The following is a 15,758-nucleotide window of genomic DNA, read 5'->3' on the forward strand; positions in this document are numbered from 1 at the left end:
GAAAGCAAGTTATTCTTCTACTAAAGTTCAGTGCAGAAACGTGATTGTAATTCCAGCCCCCAATGAAACACATAGCTCTTAAAAAACGACCGAGATTCCAAATTAAAGTTTTCACATAAGATACTTAACATTGTTATTTGCACGCCACTGCGCTCTCAGCCAAGATTAGCGCCAGAACCCACATGCCTTTACAGATTACAAAAATACTTCCATCTCAGATTGGAAAGGAAAGCTGAAACAAAAACAACCTAGCTGTTAGAGCGGAAGACAAAGAACAAACAAAAAAGATTTAAAGACATTTCTGTTCCGAAACTCAGTTTAAGTCAAGTCATAAATACAAAGACAATCAGAATGCACTGGAGTCCACATATAACAATGCTTGTTTGGTTAGTTTTATATAGATTTATTTCTTCAGAGCCTCATGACAGAGGCAGTTTGCAGAGACTTGCTCTAGAAGCGATGGTGACTGTCACAGAGATAGAAGAGCATTGCATACTCAGCAAGCAACATGAGAGTATTTGGAGACAGAAACGGAAAGCCAAGGCACCACAAACTCGGTCACAGAAGAGATCCAGAACCCCAAATTTCAATTATTAGTTTTAAAAAGCTGAAATACTTTGACTTAATCCTATGTAAAAAGATAAAGAAGCGACTAGCAAAATTTCATCCAGCCTAGAGGAAGCACATTATAAATCCACACACAATAACAAAAACTGGAAAATTTCCAATTCCCCTGCACATTTGTTTTGAAAAACAACATGCCAGCCAGCTACTTCCATAGTAAGCATAGATGAATTGATACGGTTCCCACTTGCTCCCTTATCTTTAGTTCCTTTTTTGCCATTTTCAACATTAAAAAACTGAGAATCTGCCAAATCAGTAGCTTCTAGAATTTCAAGGCTCTCAAGCCTTTATTTGTGCAAGCGCTGTTCCATACTAGCTCAGATAGTGAATGCTCGTAACATCGATTAGCATCACCTAAATTTCTCAGTATTCCTGCTTATCAAGAAGAGCTTAATTTGGTTCACACATGAACTCTGCTGTGGTGCCCACTATTATCAGACATTTACAGCAGTCACGCTAGTACTACTATAGCATTTTTTTGCTGCTGTAATCTTGATTATGTATGTTGGGGTAAAAAAAGCAATAGAAGCAAGTGAAGCTTTACAAGTTGGAGAATTCAATTAACTCTATCTTGCAGAGGTACCAAACTACACAGATACAAAACACTGATGGAACGGAATGGCAGTATTTGTAAACGGCTATACAATGTAACTGGGAACAGAGCAGAGAGTCCTGAAATTCAAACTTCCAGTAGTAACTAAATTTCTTGTATTTTTGGTTGGTTTTTTTCAGAAGCTTTTTCATATCTTATCAGGTTATATTCTTTTCTGGTATTAGCTCTAGAGAAAGAAAGCAGATAAGATTTCAGATGTCCTCTTCATAGTCAGTAAAGTAGTTAAACCATAGAATTTCCAATATCCATTAGCATTTTTGGGAGATTGAAATTAAGGGTTCTTCCCTCTTGCACTCCTTTCCACGAACTTCAAAATTCTAGCTAGTTAGTACTGCACTGTTGGTACACTATCATCTTCTATAAATTACACTATCATCTTCTATAAAAGGGGAGAATAATTTAGTGAACAATTTTTTATTTCCATTTGATGATTTATCCTCTATCGCCAATATAAAAATACATCATGCCAAAATTATTTATTTATAAGGCCTTATGCAACATCAAAGCCTTTTACATGCATCACAAGTGATGTTTAAATGCTAGATAAGGTCTTGCTCAGGGCTTTTGCTCTGTGAAGACATTTGACTTGATTGAATAATTTACTCTGTTACTGCATACTTTAACAGTATACATTCCTAATCTTGCTATGACTAACAGCAGTCCTTACTAATAGTCACATTTTCATGAAAATAAAACAACCGAGAACCCATCAGAATGTAAACGTTTCAAGAATCAATAAAAAAGCAATAATAAATGCATGATGCAGTATGCAGTGCAACATTGTACTTTATTAGGCTGAGAAAAATAATGTTTATTCAGCTCTAGTACTCACAAGCCCCCACAATACCAAGAAAAAAAAATTTGAAAAACTTCAAATATACTCCAGATAGATCTAAATGACCTTTTCACCATTGTATTTACTGCACCCACCAAGTAACAGCTGAGTCACAGATAGTAAAGAACTCAAGTCAGCCACATCTTGCATTCATTGTACCAGACATGCACCAAACTGCTATTCAGCTTCTCAAATCCAAAACCCGACTAAAATTCCACAGATGGCAAACATGATGCCCGTTTTAACAAACTAGATTTTGGTTTACAAAGTAAGATGCTAGCAAAAGTAAAGGTGATACAGGTTGAAACACATTTAAGAAGATACGAAGCACACCTAAAGTTGGGTTAAATATTTTTCTCTCCTTGTAATTCAGCACAGGCCCCACAATTTACACTAAGAGATAACCTGGCTCTTTATACCATTTCTGTAACCTAATACATGGTACTTAAATATAAAAGGATATCACAAAACCTATGGCAGCATATATTATTCTCTGCCCGCAGAAGAGTTAAATCTCAATATATCCTTAACCACTGAAATGTTCATCGATTTATCTTTCAGTAATAAACACTTCAGCATCAAGAAAAGCCATCCAAGTTTCTACTCCCCCGATTAGCACTCTCATAAGCTGTCACATAGTTACTCATAGCCAACAAAGTCCACAAGGTGAGGTTCTAATTTAAAATTTTCATTTCACATTTATCTTACTGATTGAAAATATTTATCAAGCATACATCCACATATACAGTGGTGACTATACAACCAGTCAGTGTGAATACTCCAGTGGTTATAGAAATCTTTATTTCCAAGCGCCATGTAAATTGCATTAAACTAATCCTACAATGTGAAACAATTCTCTACATCTCAGTGACACGCTGAATAACTTGGTCTAGCACCGACAAAGATAAAGGGAGGGCCTTTGAGAGTACACCTGCTCCTGCAGATGAGCATTTGGAATTGTGGATATTTAACCTCAAATCCCAACATAATTTTACAATGTCTGAAAAAAGGAATCTGTTTTATCGCCTAATTAGAACTCCTAAGCATCCTAGGATATTAAAAGAAAAGATGTATTTAATTCCTGAAGAAGAGAACAATCTCTGCTCTAACCTCTGACTAATTTAATGAAGAATTGCAGGAAGGCAATGATTAAAAATATTAGCAAGTATGACTGAAAGTATGTCAAAGAAATTGTAGATTAGCGTACACAAACAATATAAACAAGAATTTGGGGGAAGGGGTAGGGAGCAGGACAGACACGACCAAAGGCAAATCAAAGAGAAGTAGACAAGTAAATTCTGCTATTTTCCACCAATTTCTCTAAGGTCAATTACACATTTGTAACAAATCATACCATTTATTCACGATATCCTAATACTTGATAACATAAATTGTACTCTCCCACTATTTTAGTCAACATTACCAAGAATTGCCATGAAGCATTACAAAGAAATGCCATGCAGAAAATGAAATTATATTGCTCAATATCACAAGCAGGATAAAAACCAATAAAAGAGATCAAACAAAGGAACAGTATGTGAAAATTCCCCACCCCTCATTAGATTAGGGAGTCAGGAGGGAAGCTCACAAGTCTTCCTCATCCCGCCCCTTCATCCAAAGATTTTGTTTCTAGCTTTGAGGATGTTCCAGGAATAGTAGCAGAATAGTGGGAGATATTTAAAAAGAAACTCCTTTCCAGGTACTATGATGCTGTTAATTTGATCCTACATAAAAACAAAACCAAGAAAAGGTTCTACGTGATTTCCTGGCAAGCATCCAGCAGAAAATATAACATTCATTTGCTAATATTTCTTTAATTCTTTAGCTTTTCAAGGCTATGGCTCAGGCTACAAAAACAATGTAGGTTAGCTTTTTGTCCATATGGGTGCCATGCTTCATGCTATGAGTTTATTTGGTTGTTTTCTACATGGTAAATAAACAATGTAACAAAACCCTAGTGAACAACAGCAAGTAAAAATCAGCAGGCTCTCAATAAAAGGCTCTCATTAACACAGCTGAAATAGTCTCCATGCCTTCTCAGCACCCTGTTCCCTTCATGAAAACACCAAAGGAGGTGCTGAAAATTGCACGGTCAGTAGCAGTTTTCACAGAAAAATTATCCTACAGGGTAAGCATTTGTCCACATCTATCATTGAACAGCATAATATTTTTTTTTCCCCTCTAGTACAGAGTATTTTTTTTTTTTATAAAAAGTAGAAACGATTGACTTTGTAATGTCTCCCAGGGCACAAATTTCAGGAGGCCACAAGCCTGCGCAGTACTGAAGGGCACTACTAATAGCATCGCACAAGCACGGCAAGAGCATCAGGAGATTAAGACATTTGCCATATGTGAAAGATTCTTCCATGAGTACAACTGGCGCACTGTTGAAGCGAACAGGAGTTTTTCCATTCCCCATCCCCCATGACACCCTGTCCCATGGTCACCTGCTAAAAACTCAAAACCAAAATAAAAAATTATTTCCCTTTTTCCTTCTCTGTTGTTAAATAACACAAAATTAATGCAAACATTTATAACAAATAATTCCTTTACTTCCTTTTAAAACTACATCTCCCAATATTGCTGTCTACTAACCTCTTAGAAAATTAGAAGTAAAGCTTACCAAACTTTTTCTTCTTCCATTCCTCCTCTGGCACACTGGTTTATTACAGCAGGGCTACTCATGGTAAGTGCTGAGCTTTCAGAATTCATTTTTTTTCTACAAAGGAACAACACCACCAAAAACCATTAAGAATGCAATGTAAGTGAAGAGTATGTTTACTAATTCACTAGAAACCCAAAACTTTTAAGACCAAATACAGTATGCTTTACTCACTTAAGTAAATGTCCTAAATCAATGGGATTAATTAGATGAATACATTGAGAAAGATTTGGCAGTTTTGTGGACTTGCTAGTTATGCCAAACTCAACACTGATTGTCTTTTGTTTACTTTTCTGAATACATGCCAAAAGAGTTGATGTCAGGAAGCCTGTATCCAGGGCTATGCGTAGTGTCAGTTATGTTAATTCAGAGCAGCAGTCACAGCTAGTGTTGCCATGGAATGATCCACACAACACTGGGGAGAAAATTTCAGTTTCTGATATGTAAATATTTACAGAAGCTTTTTAGCATCTTTTAATAACTTAAGGTCATACTTTGCTGATTTGCAGAAAATAACAATTCATTCATGGCTGAAGTCACTCTCAAAAACAGCACAGACATATTCAAATGCTGGCAATAGCAACTCCCAAGTGACAACGCTTCTGAAAGGTCTATATGGCCAAAGGTGCTTCAAGTAAATGACTTGCATGGCAAGTCTCTAGATAAGGCAAGTTAATTTCACCATGAAACACTTATTTTTTGGTAACAGGATCCACAACGTTAACATGGAACTACTTACACCTACAGCTTTCCCTCCCTCCCCCCTTTTTTGAAAGAGGAAAAAAAGATTTTTAGCCATCAGAGTCATCTTACTTGACTTAACAGCTAGTTTCTATTATGATCAGCACAAAGACCTAATTGATTAACAGAGAACTGTATATTAATTAATATCTACTAGAACATAACCAGAAAAGAGGCTGTGCTTGTCAAGATAATAACTCCTTGCTTTTTGCAAGAAGGTATAAAGAACCATTAAAAAGCTGGTTTAACCTGTGTGAAACCTGGGTCAAAATCTGACTTGACAGTCATGGACAGCATGAAAAGTTGCACACAATGCACGTGTCCCATCAGATTGGCACATTAGGCCAATCTTTACAGAACAAGTACTTTGAGGAGAATGCCGATCTTTGTTTCAAAATTCCGTCCATGCAGGAGTAGATAAATAGCCCTAGCAAGCATGTTTATCAGACTGAAGTCCCAAAATCAGCAACCAAAATTTGGTCCTGACTGGAACTGATGTCTTCTTTTTGCCTGCCCTTTGCTGTGAACAGAGCGTGCAGCACCGCCACTCCAGAGAAAACAGAATGGACTTACAAGAACAGGTCCTGAATTTCCCATTTTTTTTTTTTTACATCCCTCATAATAGAAAGGGATAAAAATTCTGCACAGTCTGTTTCTGAGCAAACTTGTTTCTTGAAATCTTGTTTTAAAGATCCAGGAAACTATTCTGAAAGGGAGAACAACAAAAGCCTCATCTCTGTGAGGGCAGGAACAGAGACTGTTAGCCATCTGACCTCTTTTTGGATCAGCACCTCACCTCAAATTTACTCCTGGTTCTGAAGTTGGATCACTTTGGGGGGGGGAAAAAAAAAGTAAAAGAAAAAATCAAACCAAAACAACAACAACAAAACCCCAAAAGCCAAACCCACCCCAAAAACTAGTAATTCTAGAAGTGGCTAGCAGAGGTGTTGAAAGTTAAATTATTACTTGCCTCTCTAGTCTATAATAGTGCAGGAAGAGGGGAGTTGTTCTTAAACATATTTTGAAGCAACAATGCAAGAATCCATACTTAAACATATTCTGCAAAGTTCCCCTCTTTCAGGAAGCAATTTCCTGACAGGCCAAATTAAAACTTTTCTTTTGGTCATGAATTTCTACCCTACACTGGGAAAGCCCAGATGCTTCAATGATCATGCAAGTCATGCCAACAAGTTTTACCTCCTCTTACAGTCACTCGTACTAGTAAGCTCAAAGGTTCAAGGGAAGGTTAAAGGCAGTCCATTAATTCTCAAAGTTGGAAGCCGAAAGATTCAAATTACAAAACCACAAGGTTGCCATTCCAGAGGAAAAAGAAAAAAAAAAAAAAAACAAAAACAAAACCAACTTCTACTGTTCGCTTGTGAACTAGTACTACAGCAGTACAAGTGTTCAATGTATGACAAAAAAAAAAAAAAAAAAAGTTTTTGGCACTCCCCTCCCCACCCTTGGAAACATCTAAGCAAACACTCCGTACATATCTCTGCATTGAGATTTCCACACTGAAACTAGAGTAAAAGCAAAGGACAGAACAAGCAATAAGTTACTGTGTTAGGAACTTTTCTATGAACAATTGATAATAAAGGTTGACGTGTATCTAACAGAAAATAAATGAAATATGGCATAAACCCAATTTATGTTCTCACATGTTCCACAAAGAAAACCACATGAAGTGAGACAGAGAGGAATACATCTTGTCAAACTTCTCAACTCCCCCACATTCCCAGTCTAGTATCTGAAAATGTCAGTAACACGTTGTACTCCTTCCCCTCAAGCTCAGGATCTTATAAAAATCTGCTTCTGGTGTATTCTGTAACGTAAAAGGAGGGCATCAAGAGGCCAGCATTTATTCGTTCTGATAGCAAGACCTCATTCAGCACACCTTCAGAAAGATATCTGTACACTGGATAAAACAGCAGGCTTTTTGGATACCAAGAGTCATATTCTTTCAAGATACACAGTCGTGGTCTTGCAGCCTCCACCGCGGGGTTTCCAGTAATACGAGAGATCTGCCAAGTCACCCACTAACGAAACAAAGGCACTCTTCACTTACACATGTGGAGGAGGGAGGCGTAACAGCCAGTGACACAATGGTGGACAAGCATCCTTCCTCGGCTATCACTGACGAAAGGGGGTCGGGAAACACCACCCCGCCTGCCTGGCCCTCTCCTGCCCTCCGCGCTTCCTCCAGATGGGAGCAGGTAGCGCAGAGCATCCCTAACTTCCCACCCGTGCCAAAGAATAACGCTCCTGCAATACCCACCACATAATCCCTGTCTGCTGTAGCATAAACTCCTAGCATCTCGAATGACTTTCGTCTGTATCAGCCAGCTTCTTTCGAATCATACTGCTCCTTCCTTACTGTCCTTTGAGATGGAGGAGATTGTTAAAGTTTTGAGACCAAGTGTCCGTTCACACTTTGGAGGTTAGACAGCAATGAGTCAGACAAGCTTCTGGAAAATCATCAGGGATACTCTTTTGTCATTCTGTGCCTGACAACAGGTCTACACAGGTCCTAGTTCACTCTTTACCAGGAGCAACAGGTAATTAAACAGCTGATCCCCACATTACTGAGAAGTTTTATGGTCTTGTCAAAATACCAGAAGTTTTTTAGTTTCTAAATGACAAATGGAAAATTGGTATCCATCTACACTTTCCAAAGCCATGGATACCAAACATTATCACTACTTTTCTTACTTGAAAGTCATTGCAATGAAAAATTCTCAGCTTGCAGATTCTACCCTGACTCATTGTTGTGCCACAGACTGCTCTTAGACGCTTTCATCAGAATAAATAACTATTTTTAAAATAAAAACTTTTTTATTTTAAGATGTGGAAGGGGATATCTTTTTTCAAGCATTAAGAATATTTTGTGGAAGTATTTCTAGTGAACACAAACTGCTTCAGTAGGTCTAAAATAAAACTGCATTGTTCTGTTGTAGAAAGAAAAGTTATTGTAAGGCTTACACTCTCCAAAAATATTGTTTATATTCAGAGTGAACCACAAAAAATTAAAGCTAACACTGGCAAAGTAAAATTTTGTTTGGAATATACTGGTTTAGGATTTATTCTAGTAGAATACTAACACTATCCCCAGAAATCAGCCTCCAGTAATAATAACATCTTAGAAAATTAAATGCAATTCAAGAAGCAAAGGAACAATGTTCAGAAAAAAATGTTATTCACAGGTGCCTCTTTCTATATCACCATCCAACTCTTGTTTAGACTTGAACTTTATGGCATAGTCATTACACATGATGAAACTTGGAGGAGGGAAATAAATCTATCATCTTCCCTCTTAATAACTTGAAGCCAGATGCCAAGGCAAGTCAATGAATATTAATTCAAGAGACTTTGCTTCAGATGTATTCCGTTCCTCATCCTCTGTTTGTACACTAAACCATGACTGTTGCAGATAGGGAACGTGCACTTTAATTAGGTGTTGTCCTAGAGGTCTGCTGCGCTGTAACAGGAGGAAGCAGGCAAAAAGCAATTCCAGAACAAAAACATAGGAAAACAATGTCAAAGCCTTTATTTATAGCAGCTATGTTTAACAGCACTGTCACTATCTTACTGAGGGAACAGCCTTGAAGAAACATCCTTACGGGTTTTGAAGAGACATCAGAAATTTAGCATACTTAAGTCTTCTATGACCAAGTATAGATTTTTAATACTAGAGTACCCAGAAGGAAGCAGGCACCCCAAAATTCTCTTAAGTTATCTCTGCAAAGAAACTCATTTTTATGCTTCCACTAAAATCATTAACTTTGATTATCTGATGCATTATCAGTCCATCTGCCTTAGATTCTTGTACCCCATAATGGCAGAGAAAAGCCTAGTAGCGGTAAGCCACTGGCTCAAGAACCAAAAAGTGTGTTATATTTAAGTGTATTTTATTCATTTATATTTAGATTTAATTCTGGAAGTTCTGCAATTACCCTTAAATGGACAAAAATAAAGGGGGGAAAAAAAGGATCTAGTATAACACAGCACTCAAGCCTCCAAACACCTGCACAGAACAGCATTATAGGATCATTTGAACAGAAACAACGAGAAGGTTCAAGAAAAGTGTTGAAGCCACAACACCCCATGGGCTCAAACCAGCCTGTGATTTATATTTAGCAGAATGGGGAAAGCATTAGCCAATCTTTTTAAAATCATGATTCCCTACACAAGGCCCATTTTCTCTTTTTTTCTTCTTCTTTTTTTCCTTTTTGCTTGTGTTACAAAGTGTAGATACCCTTTGATCCTCAGGCTAAAAATCTTTTTTGCCTTTCCCTCCACTCCCTACTTGTATCTCTAGACAAGCAAGATATTCACAGTAGCGGCAGTTAAAAAAAAAAACGTATCATTCAACAGCTGTTCACTACAGTTAAAGTAAAAATAACCAATATCTTCTGATAAAACATGTTCCCACAGCTCCTTACCTTCACCAAAATGCTTTGCATTGTTGACATAGTATCTTGTTATACTTGGTTGATAAGAGACCTGTGAGAAAAGCTTTACTGAACCCTAAGACCCCTCAATGCAGAAACTATTATTCCTTTTAATGAAAAAGAAGGCAGTAGCATCACTATAGTCATGTGCATCTACTACAAAGGAAAAAAATCAGGAGCGTTACACATCGTCATTGTCTCAAGCAGAAGCCTTTATGCTCACAAAACCTGAACAATAGCTTACTAATTAGCAAACAAGCACCATAACATCTTTAATTTTAAAGAGCCAATTCTCCATTTCCTTACTAGCTGCACAAGTCTAATTTCTAGTGAACAAACACATTTACTCTTGCATCGTTTTCCGAAAAGTTACATTTCCACACACAAAGTTAGCAAGCATGTAGTATCTCACATCTTGATAGCACTCAGCTCCTAACCAGCAACCGCCTTAGGCAAATAGCTTGCTGAAGGGCAGATTTAAACTTTAAAAAGAACTTCAATATTTAACTGCATAGCAACAAATACCAAAACCAATCTTTTATCCAAATTGTTTTTCTGAGGTTTTCAGATACTGCAGTTGCCAAACATCTTTATACCACTAAAGCATAGTTCAGTAAAATCAGAGTGAAAATTCAAGAACCTCCTGAAGAATATTTCTCCTGACTACAACTCCAAGTAGCAGGCAGTGCTGAGAAATTTCACATTGCCTAATCACTTCAATCCAAGCCCAGCATACCTTAAACTTTGTTTCACACAAACTATGGTTATTTCAATTAAGTTTTGACCTCAATGAACACATGTGGCATACTATTACTTACTTTCTTGAAGTCTTTAAAAATGCACCTGATGCACTAAAGAATGAGGTTTTGGAGGACCTCTTCAAATACATATTTTTGAAAGGGTTTTTATTGCTGTCCTTGAGGCATCTCATTAAAAATAGTCACCTTCTGTCCACTTGAGAAGCACTGATAAGTTTTCTATAGGTACTTTACACCAGTGCATATACAAAGATGTTTTGAGGAAGTAGTTCAGAGAACCACAGGCACTGCCCATAACTTTTCCCTCCGTATTTGGTGATTCCATCAGAACTCTCCAAGATGACAGAGAAGAAGCTTTAAAATAATATAATGGTTCCATCTCACAGCGAGTATCAAGTTTGGCTCCCTCTCCCGTACACGCACACTCAGTCTATCCAGGCATATATAAAAGACAATGTTTATTTTTGAAATAGCATGAATGTTATATTTATTCTCAGAACAAAGTAGATTAAAAGGTAAAAGACCACAGTTAAGCAAATAAATACAAGTTCGTACCAGGCTGAAGCCAGAGCACTGACACGGAGTAGTGTCCCATGCTGGAGAAATACAGCCTACTATGAGACACTGTTCTCAATGGGACTAGTCCTTTAGTTTACCAAGACTTAGCTCTTTTCCCTAAAAAAATACCAAAAGAACAGGAAGACAACCAATTACATTACAATTCACCTCAATTACCTTCATGAAAGCACATGGAGAAGTTTGCCAGCATCGAAGAGAGGATGTGGTTGCAACTCGGACATCTGTCAGAACCGTTTAAATATGTTTATATAGCAAGACACCAGCATCAGGGAAACCACAAGCAGGTACATGCACATGTTTTATCCCAAAATACAAATACGGATTTTCCTGAGCTGGTTATTGCTGTGAAAAATAAGAGGTATGAAAGAATTCAGACTGCTGGTTTAGTCTGTCCTGCATATCGGCATATTATACAATACTGTACCTCACTGCGATAAAGAATAGAAGAGCAAGGACTCATCTGCACCGTCCAATCTGCAAAGTTATCAGGAGCTTTGAGTCTTTTAGTGGTTTCAACTCAGAAACTTTGGCAATGTAAGGGGAAATAGGGAAAGTTCGTGAGCTTTGTTGTCACTTTTAGGGATGGTAGTTGATTGCCATATCAATTAAAAAAAAAAAAAAGGAACTTAATGTTTCAGTACTCTGCATCTTAGTAATAACACACAACTAAATCTCTCTTATCTGATTAGGAAAAAAATCTAATATTATGAAACACTAGCAAAGACTTGAACAGAACATTTTAAACAGAAGGTTTAAAATGCAGAAGGTGCACACACAAAATTAAATATACTGTTTAAGCACAGTACAGAACACTAAGAACTATATTCTATTCCATGTAAATAGAAATCAAGGAATTTTTTGTCACTGATGTTATAATTACATATATGTCATTCTGAGACAAGTCTGTTTCTCCCTGGACTGAAAGATCCAGATGTTCCTATTTCAAGTATCTGGCTTCAGCACCAGACAGTAAACAAAACAACCCATCCATTCTATCAGTGTGCAAGCAGAATTCTCCAGCACTGGCCATTTCTCTAGTCTTTCCCCCCTTCAAGTTCTTAGTTCTTTTCAAGCAAGCAAGCAAAACACAACAGTATAATAATCTAGCTTCTACTGCAGACTTAGTGCCAGCCTTTAGTCAGTTTGACAAGCAAAAAGGGGCAAAAAGTTATCTGATTTTTTTCATAAACTATGATCTCAAATGCAAATACAACTACTTTAAAGCTAAACATACTGTATTGTGTTTTGCAGTTGACACTACGCAGCAAAACAATGTTGAGAGGTTCTTTCCAAAGATTACGAGTATTTATGTTCCCAATTTAGTGACTCATACAGCTAGCAATTTCTGAGATTAATTTAACTCTATCCTCCTCAAACTTCTGCATTTGAAAGCAAGTACTAAGTTGTTATTCAAAAGTTGTAACAATGACAAACAGGAAGATTTTACCTATGATTTTTTTTTTAATCTAGATTTTATCTAGGGGAAAACTATTTCCAGAAATAACTATGTGCTATTTCTGTAAGGAATATTAGAAGGGCTATACAAAGCTAAACCAACTTAAGGGACAATTTAATAAACAAAGGAGTTTTCTGAAAGTAGCACTTAAATTAAGTCTTTCACGGTAATGGCAGACTCAGAAAAAAGGAAAAAAAGAGACACAGCATGCATACCCACTGTAAAATTAATGCAACCGCTGCTACATTTTTTCATATTCTTCTCTTCCTTCCAACATATTCCTGCCTCCCTCATGCTAAAGATGTTTATTCTCAACAAAAATACATTAAGAATAAATGAAAACCAAAAGAAATACCACCACAGTTGAGACAAACACAACCCATTTTCCCCTTTATCAGAATCATCACTGCCAGGGAACGGTAGCAGGTTTACAATTTTATCTGCCTGGAAGGGTGTCACATTTTCTCCTTAACATTAAAATTATGATCCTTCCAGCCTACTATCTTAATAGTCATGATTATTTCATTCAGGATTGCTGCACAGTTTAATAAGTCATTGAAGTTTGTCAAGTTGGTTTTGCATTTATTTTTCTTGGTTATTTAATAAATTCGAATGGCAGACAACAAGGTGTATTGTCCTAAAATTATCTTCTTTTCAGACTTTACAGCTTTTCACCTGCAATTGCTAAGGACAGCCAGAACCCAAACTGACATGGGAAAGTTTGCAAGATCACCCCTCCACACAGCAATCGACTCGCTCGAGAGAGTTTTTTCTAGGATATTAATTACTTATCTGTGGAGCATCAGCAAATGCTAATTTTGACAGCATCTGTTTCTGCAGGCAAAGTATTTTACGGCTCATACTCACATAAGAACCTCACTATCTACCGAGGGAAACGCTCGTCATAGCCTGTGTCAATACAAATGTGGTAGCTTTAAGTGCTGGACTGCAATTCACACATGCCTCCAACCTCTCCCAACCATCTGCTACCTGGATGCATCAGCTAAGGCCATATACAAGCCAAAGCAGTCCGCCACCCCCAAAATACGCACTCTCCAAAAAGCTAGCTGCCGCCTTCAAGACAAAGGTGATGGTCCAGACAGAACCTTCTGAGGGAACACTAACTGGACACACTGTAATATTTAAAAAAAAAAATCAGTAGGATTCCCGATACAGACAGTGTAATGGACAACCTCTTCTCCTAGTTATAATCCCAAAAATTTATTCTGGAAAAATGCTGAAATGTTGAAAATAAACTAATGAAAGCTGTACTTCTGTTTAACAACTAAAATGTTTGAGAGAGGATACCAGCAGAGCAGCTGTTCTTCCTCTACAGAAACCACACAAATCCAGGTAACTCCTGCCAACTTTCCAAGTTTATGCAAGCTTCATTGGTATAAAAGCCAGTAAACCTGTGTGAACACAATCTGTACCACACATTGATTACACCTGCAGACTTCTGAGGGGAACTGCACGACTGTGAGGGTAATTAGTCCTACGAGGCAGGGGGATATCAGTAACAGTAGAGGGCACTTTTGCAGTCACATAATGTTACCATTTCCATTTGTATACATGAAAAGCAAAAAAACCCGCTCTTTTATTGTAAAGAACATAAAGCTTCTGCTTCTTGTCCAGTTTAAACAATTCTTTGGGAAGGGATTGCTGGATTTCACTACTGGCCATGCCTTCAAGTACCACCCCTCAGCAGTGGTCTGTATAAGACAGATACTACTTTGAAGTAACTCATATACCTACGGCAGCATTTACTCAGATCTGAAATCCTTAGACTACTCATCAGCACATGATTAGGAAGAAGTAAATAAATATGCATGTACACATGCCCTTGTGTTTAGATATTAACAGCCTGACCATTAGCATGCTAACCACTTCAGCTGGATTCTATACAGCGTGGAGCACCTGCAAGTTAATCATCGCCTACATGTCCGTAATCGACAGCATATCACGTCATGTTCAACCCTGGCTGACGCTAGATGGGAAAATATTTTTTGTTTGTTTGTGTTTATAACCTCTATGTTACATTTGGGGATGGAGGCCACCACAGTCACATGCTATATAACTATTTATTTCAGAATAGTTACTTTGCAGCTATTATAAGTCAAAAGCAAAGCACAAGGTGTTTCTTAATCAGAGATTACTGGAGCACATTTACCGAGTCCTTTATTTTCCAATTATTTACCTATTACACTACCATAGTTCTACACGCTCTTGGAGACTTGTGCAAGACCATAGCCATTTGTTTATTCCAGATTTCATACGACTCGGACAACTGAAATCCGCAACATGCCCTCACAAGTTGAGGGGCACAATTTGGTAAAAAAATGAAAGGGACTTTTATAGGACCTAGACAACATTAGATTTGTGGAGATAACATTTTTTTCAGCCAGTAAGCATAGATGCAAACATGAAAATTTCGACTTTTCTTTGTCCAGCAAGTTCTAGTATTTTCATCTGTTTCCACCTTTTATTCCCATGCAGTGCTGCTCTGCGCAGGCTTTTTCCAAGTCACAGATTAGAATTTATCTATAAAGTACTACATTTATCTATAAGTACTGGAACGTATCTGTAAAACCTACGTGACCTTGCAATGCTTATGTCCCCAAGATTTAATAAACAAATAAATAACACGAAGGGACTGATTAAATTAAACATAAAGAGACTAATTAAGTTAAACAAAATAAATCAATAATATGATATATAGCACCCCGAGTCTTTTAGTCTTCCATGGAGCGTATCATTTGCCAGTGTCCCTACACATCACACAGGAAGACAATGGCAACTCTTAACAAATTACTTTTCAAAACGCGCATCACATTTAACCGAGTATTAGGTGTCTGCAATATAATACACACACACAAAGCACTCCAAAAGGATTCTAAATGCATTTATTACAGCATTTAGAGCAGTGGACAGATGCTTTCACAAAAAATACTCAGAAAAAATATGTTTCATCAAAACAGACTGTTCAAAAACCTAAAATACTGAAAACATACAAATGAAACTCTAGCATAAACAGCATTT

At 37.3% G+C, this 15,758-nt stretch overlaps 1 protein-coding gene across 6 annotated transcripts in view; it reads right to left on the reverse strand.

Moving 5' to 3' along the window:
• ARHGEF3 (Rho guanine nucleotide exchange factor 3) overlaps positions 1-15,758 on the reverse strand; it is a 142,265-nt gene that overhangs the window by 114,937 nt on the left and 11,570 nt on the right. For 3 of the 6 annotated variants that reach the window (XM_087744993.1, XM_087744991.1, XM_087744992.1), the window contains one exon: positions 4,696-4,791. The exons of 1 other annotated variant lie outside the window; for it this stretch is intronic. In XM_087744993.1, coding sequence (XP_087601119.1) covers positions 4,696-4,784 — 89 coding nt within the window. In that variant the 5' untranslated portion in view covers positions 4,785-4,791. Of the gene's footprint in view, positions 1-4,695; positions 4,792-6,271; positions 6,305-15,758 lie in introns of all 6 variants that reach the window. 2 more of the 6 variants (XM_087744994.1, XM_087744990.1) reach the window with 1 other exon arrangement.

Source organism: Nipponia nippon, unplaced genomic scaffold (genome assembly GCF_047370975.1).
Source record: "Nipponia nippon isolate SJK-2023a ecotype South Korea unplaced genomic scaffold, ASM4737097v1 scaffold_9, whole genome shotgun sequence".
Classification (NCBI taxonomy): domain Eukaryota; kingdom Metazoa; phylum Chordata; class Aves; order Pelecaniformes; family Threskiornithidae; genus Nipponia; species Nipponia nippon.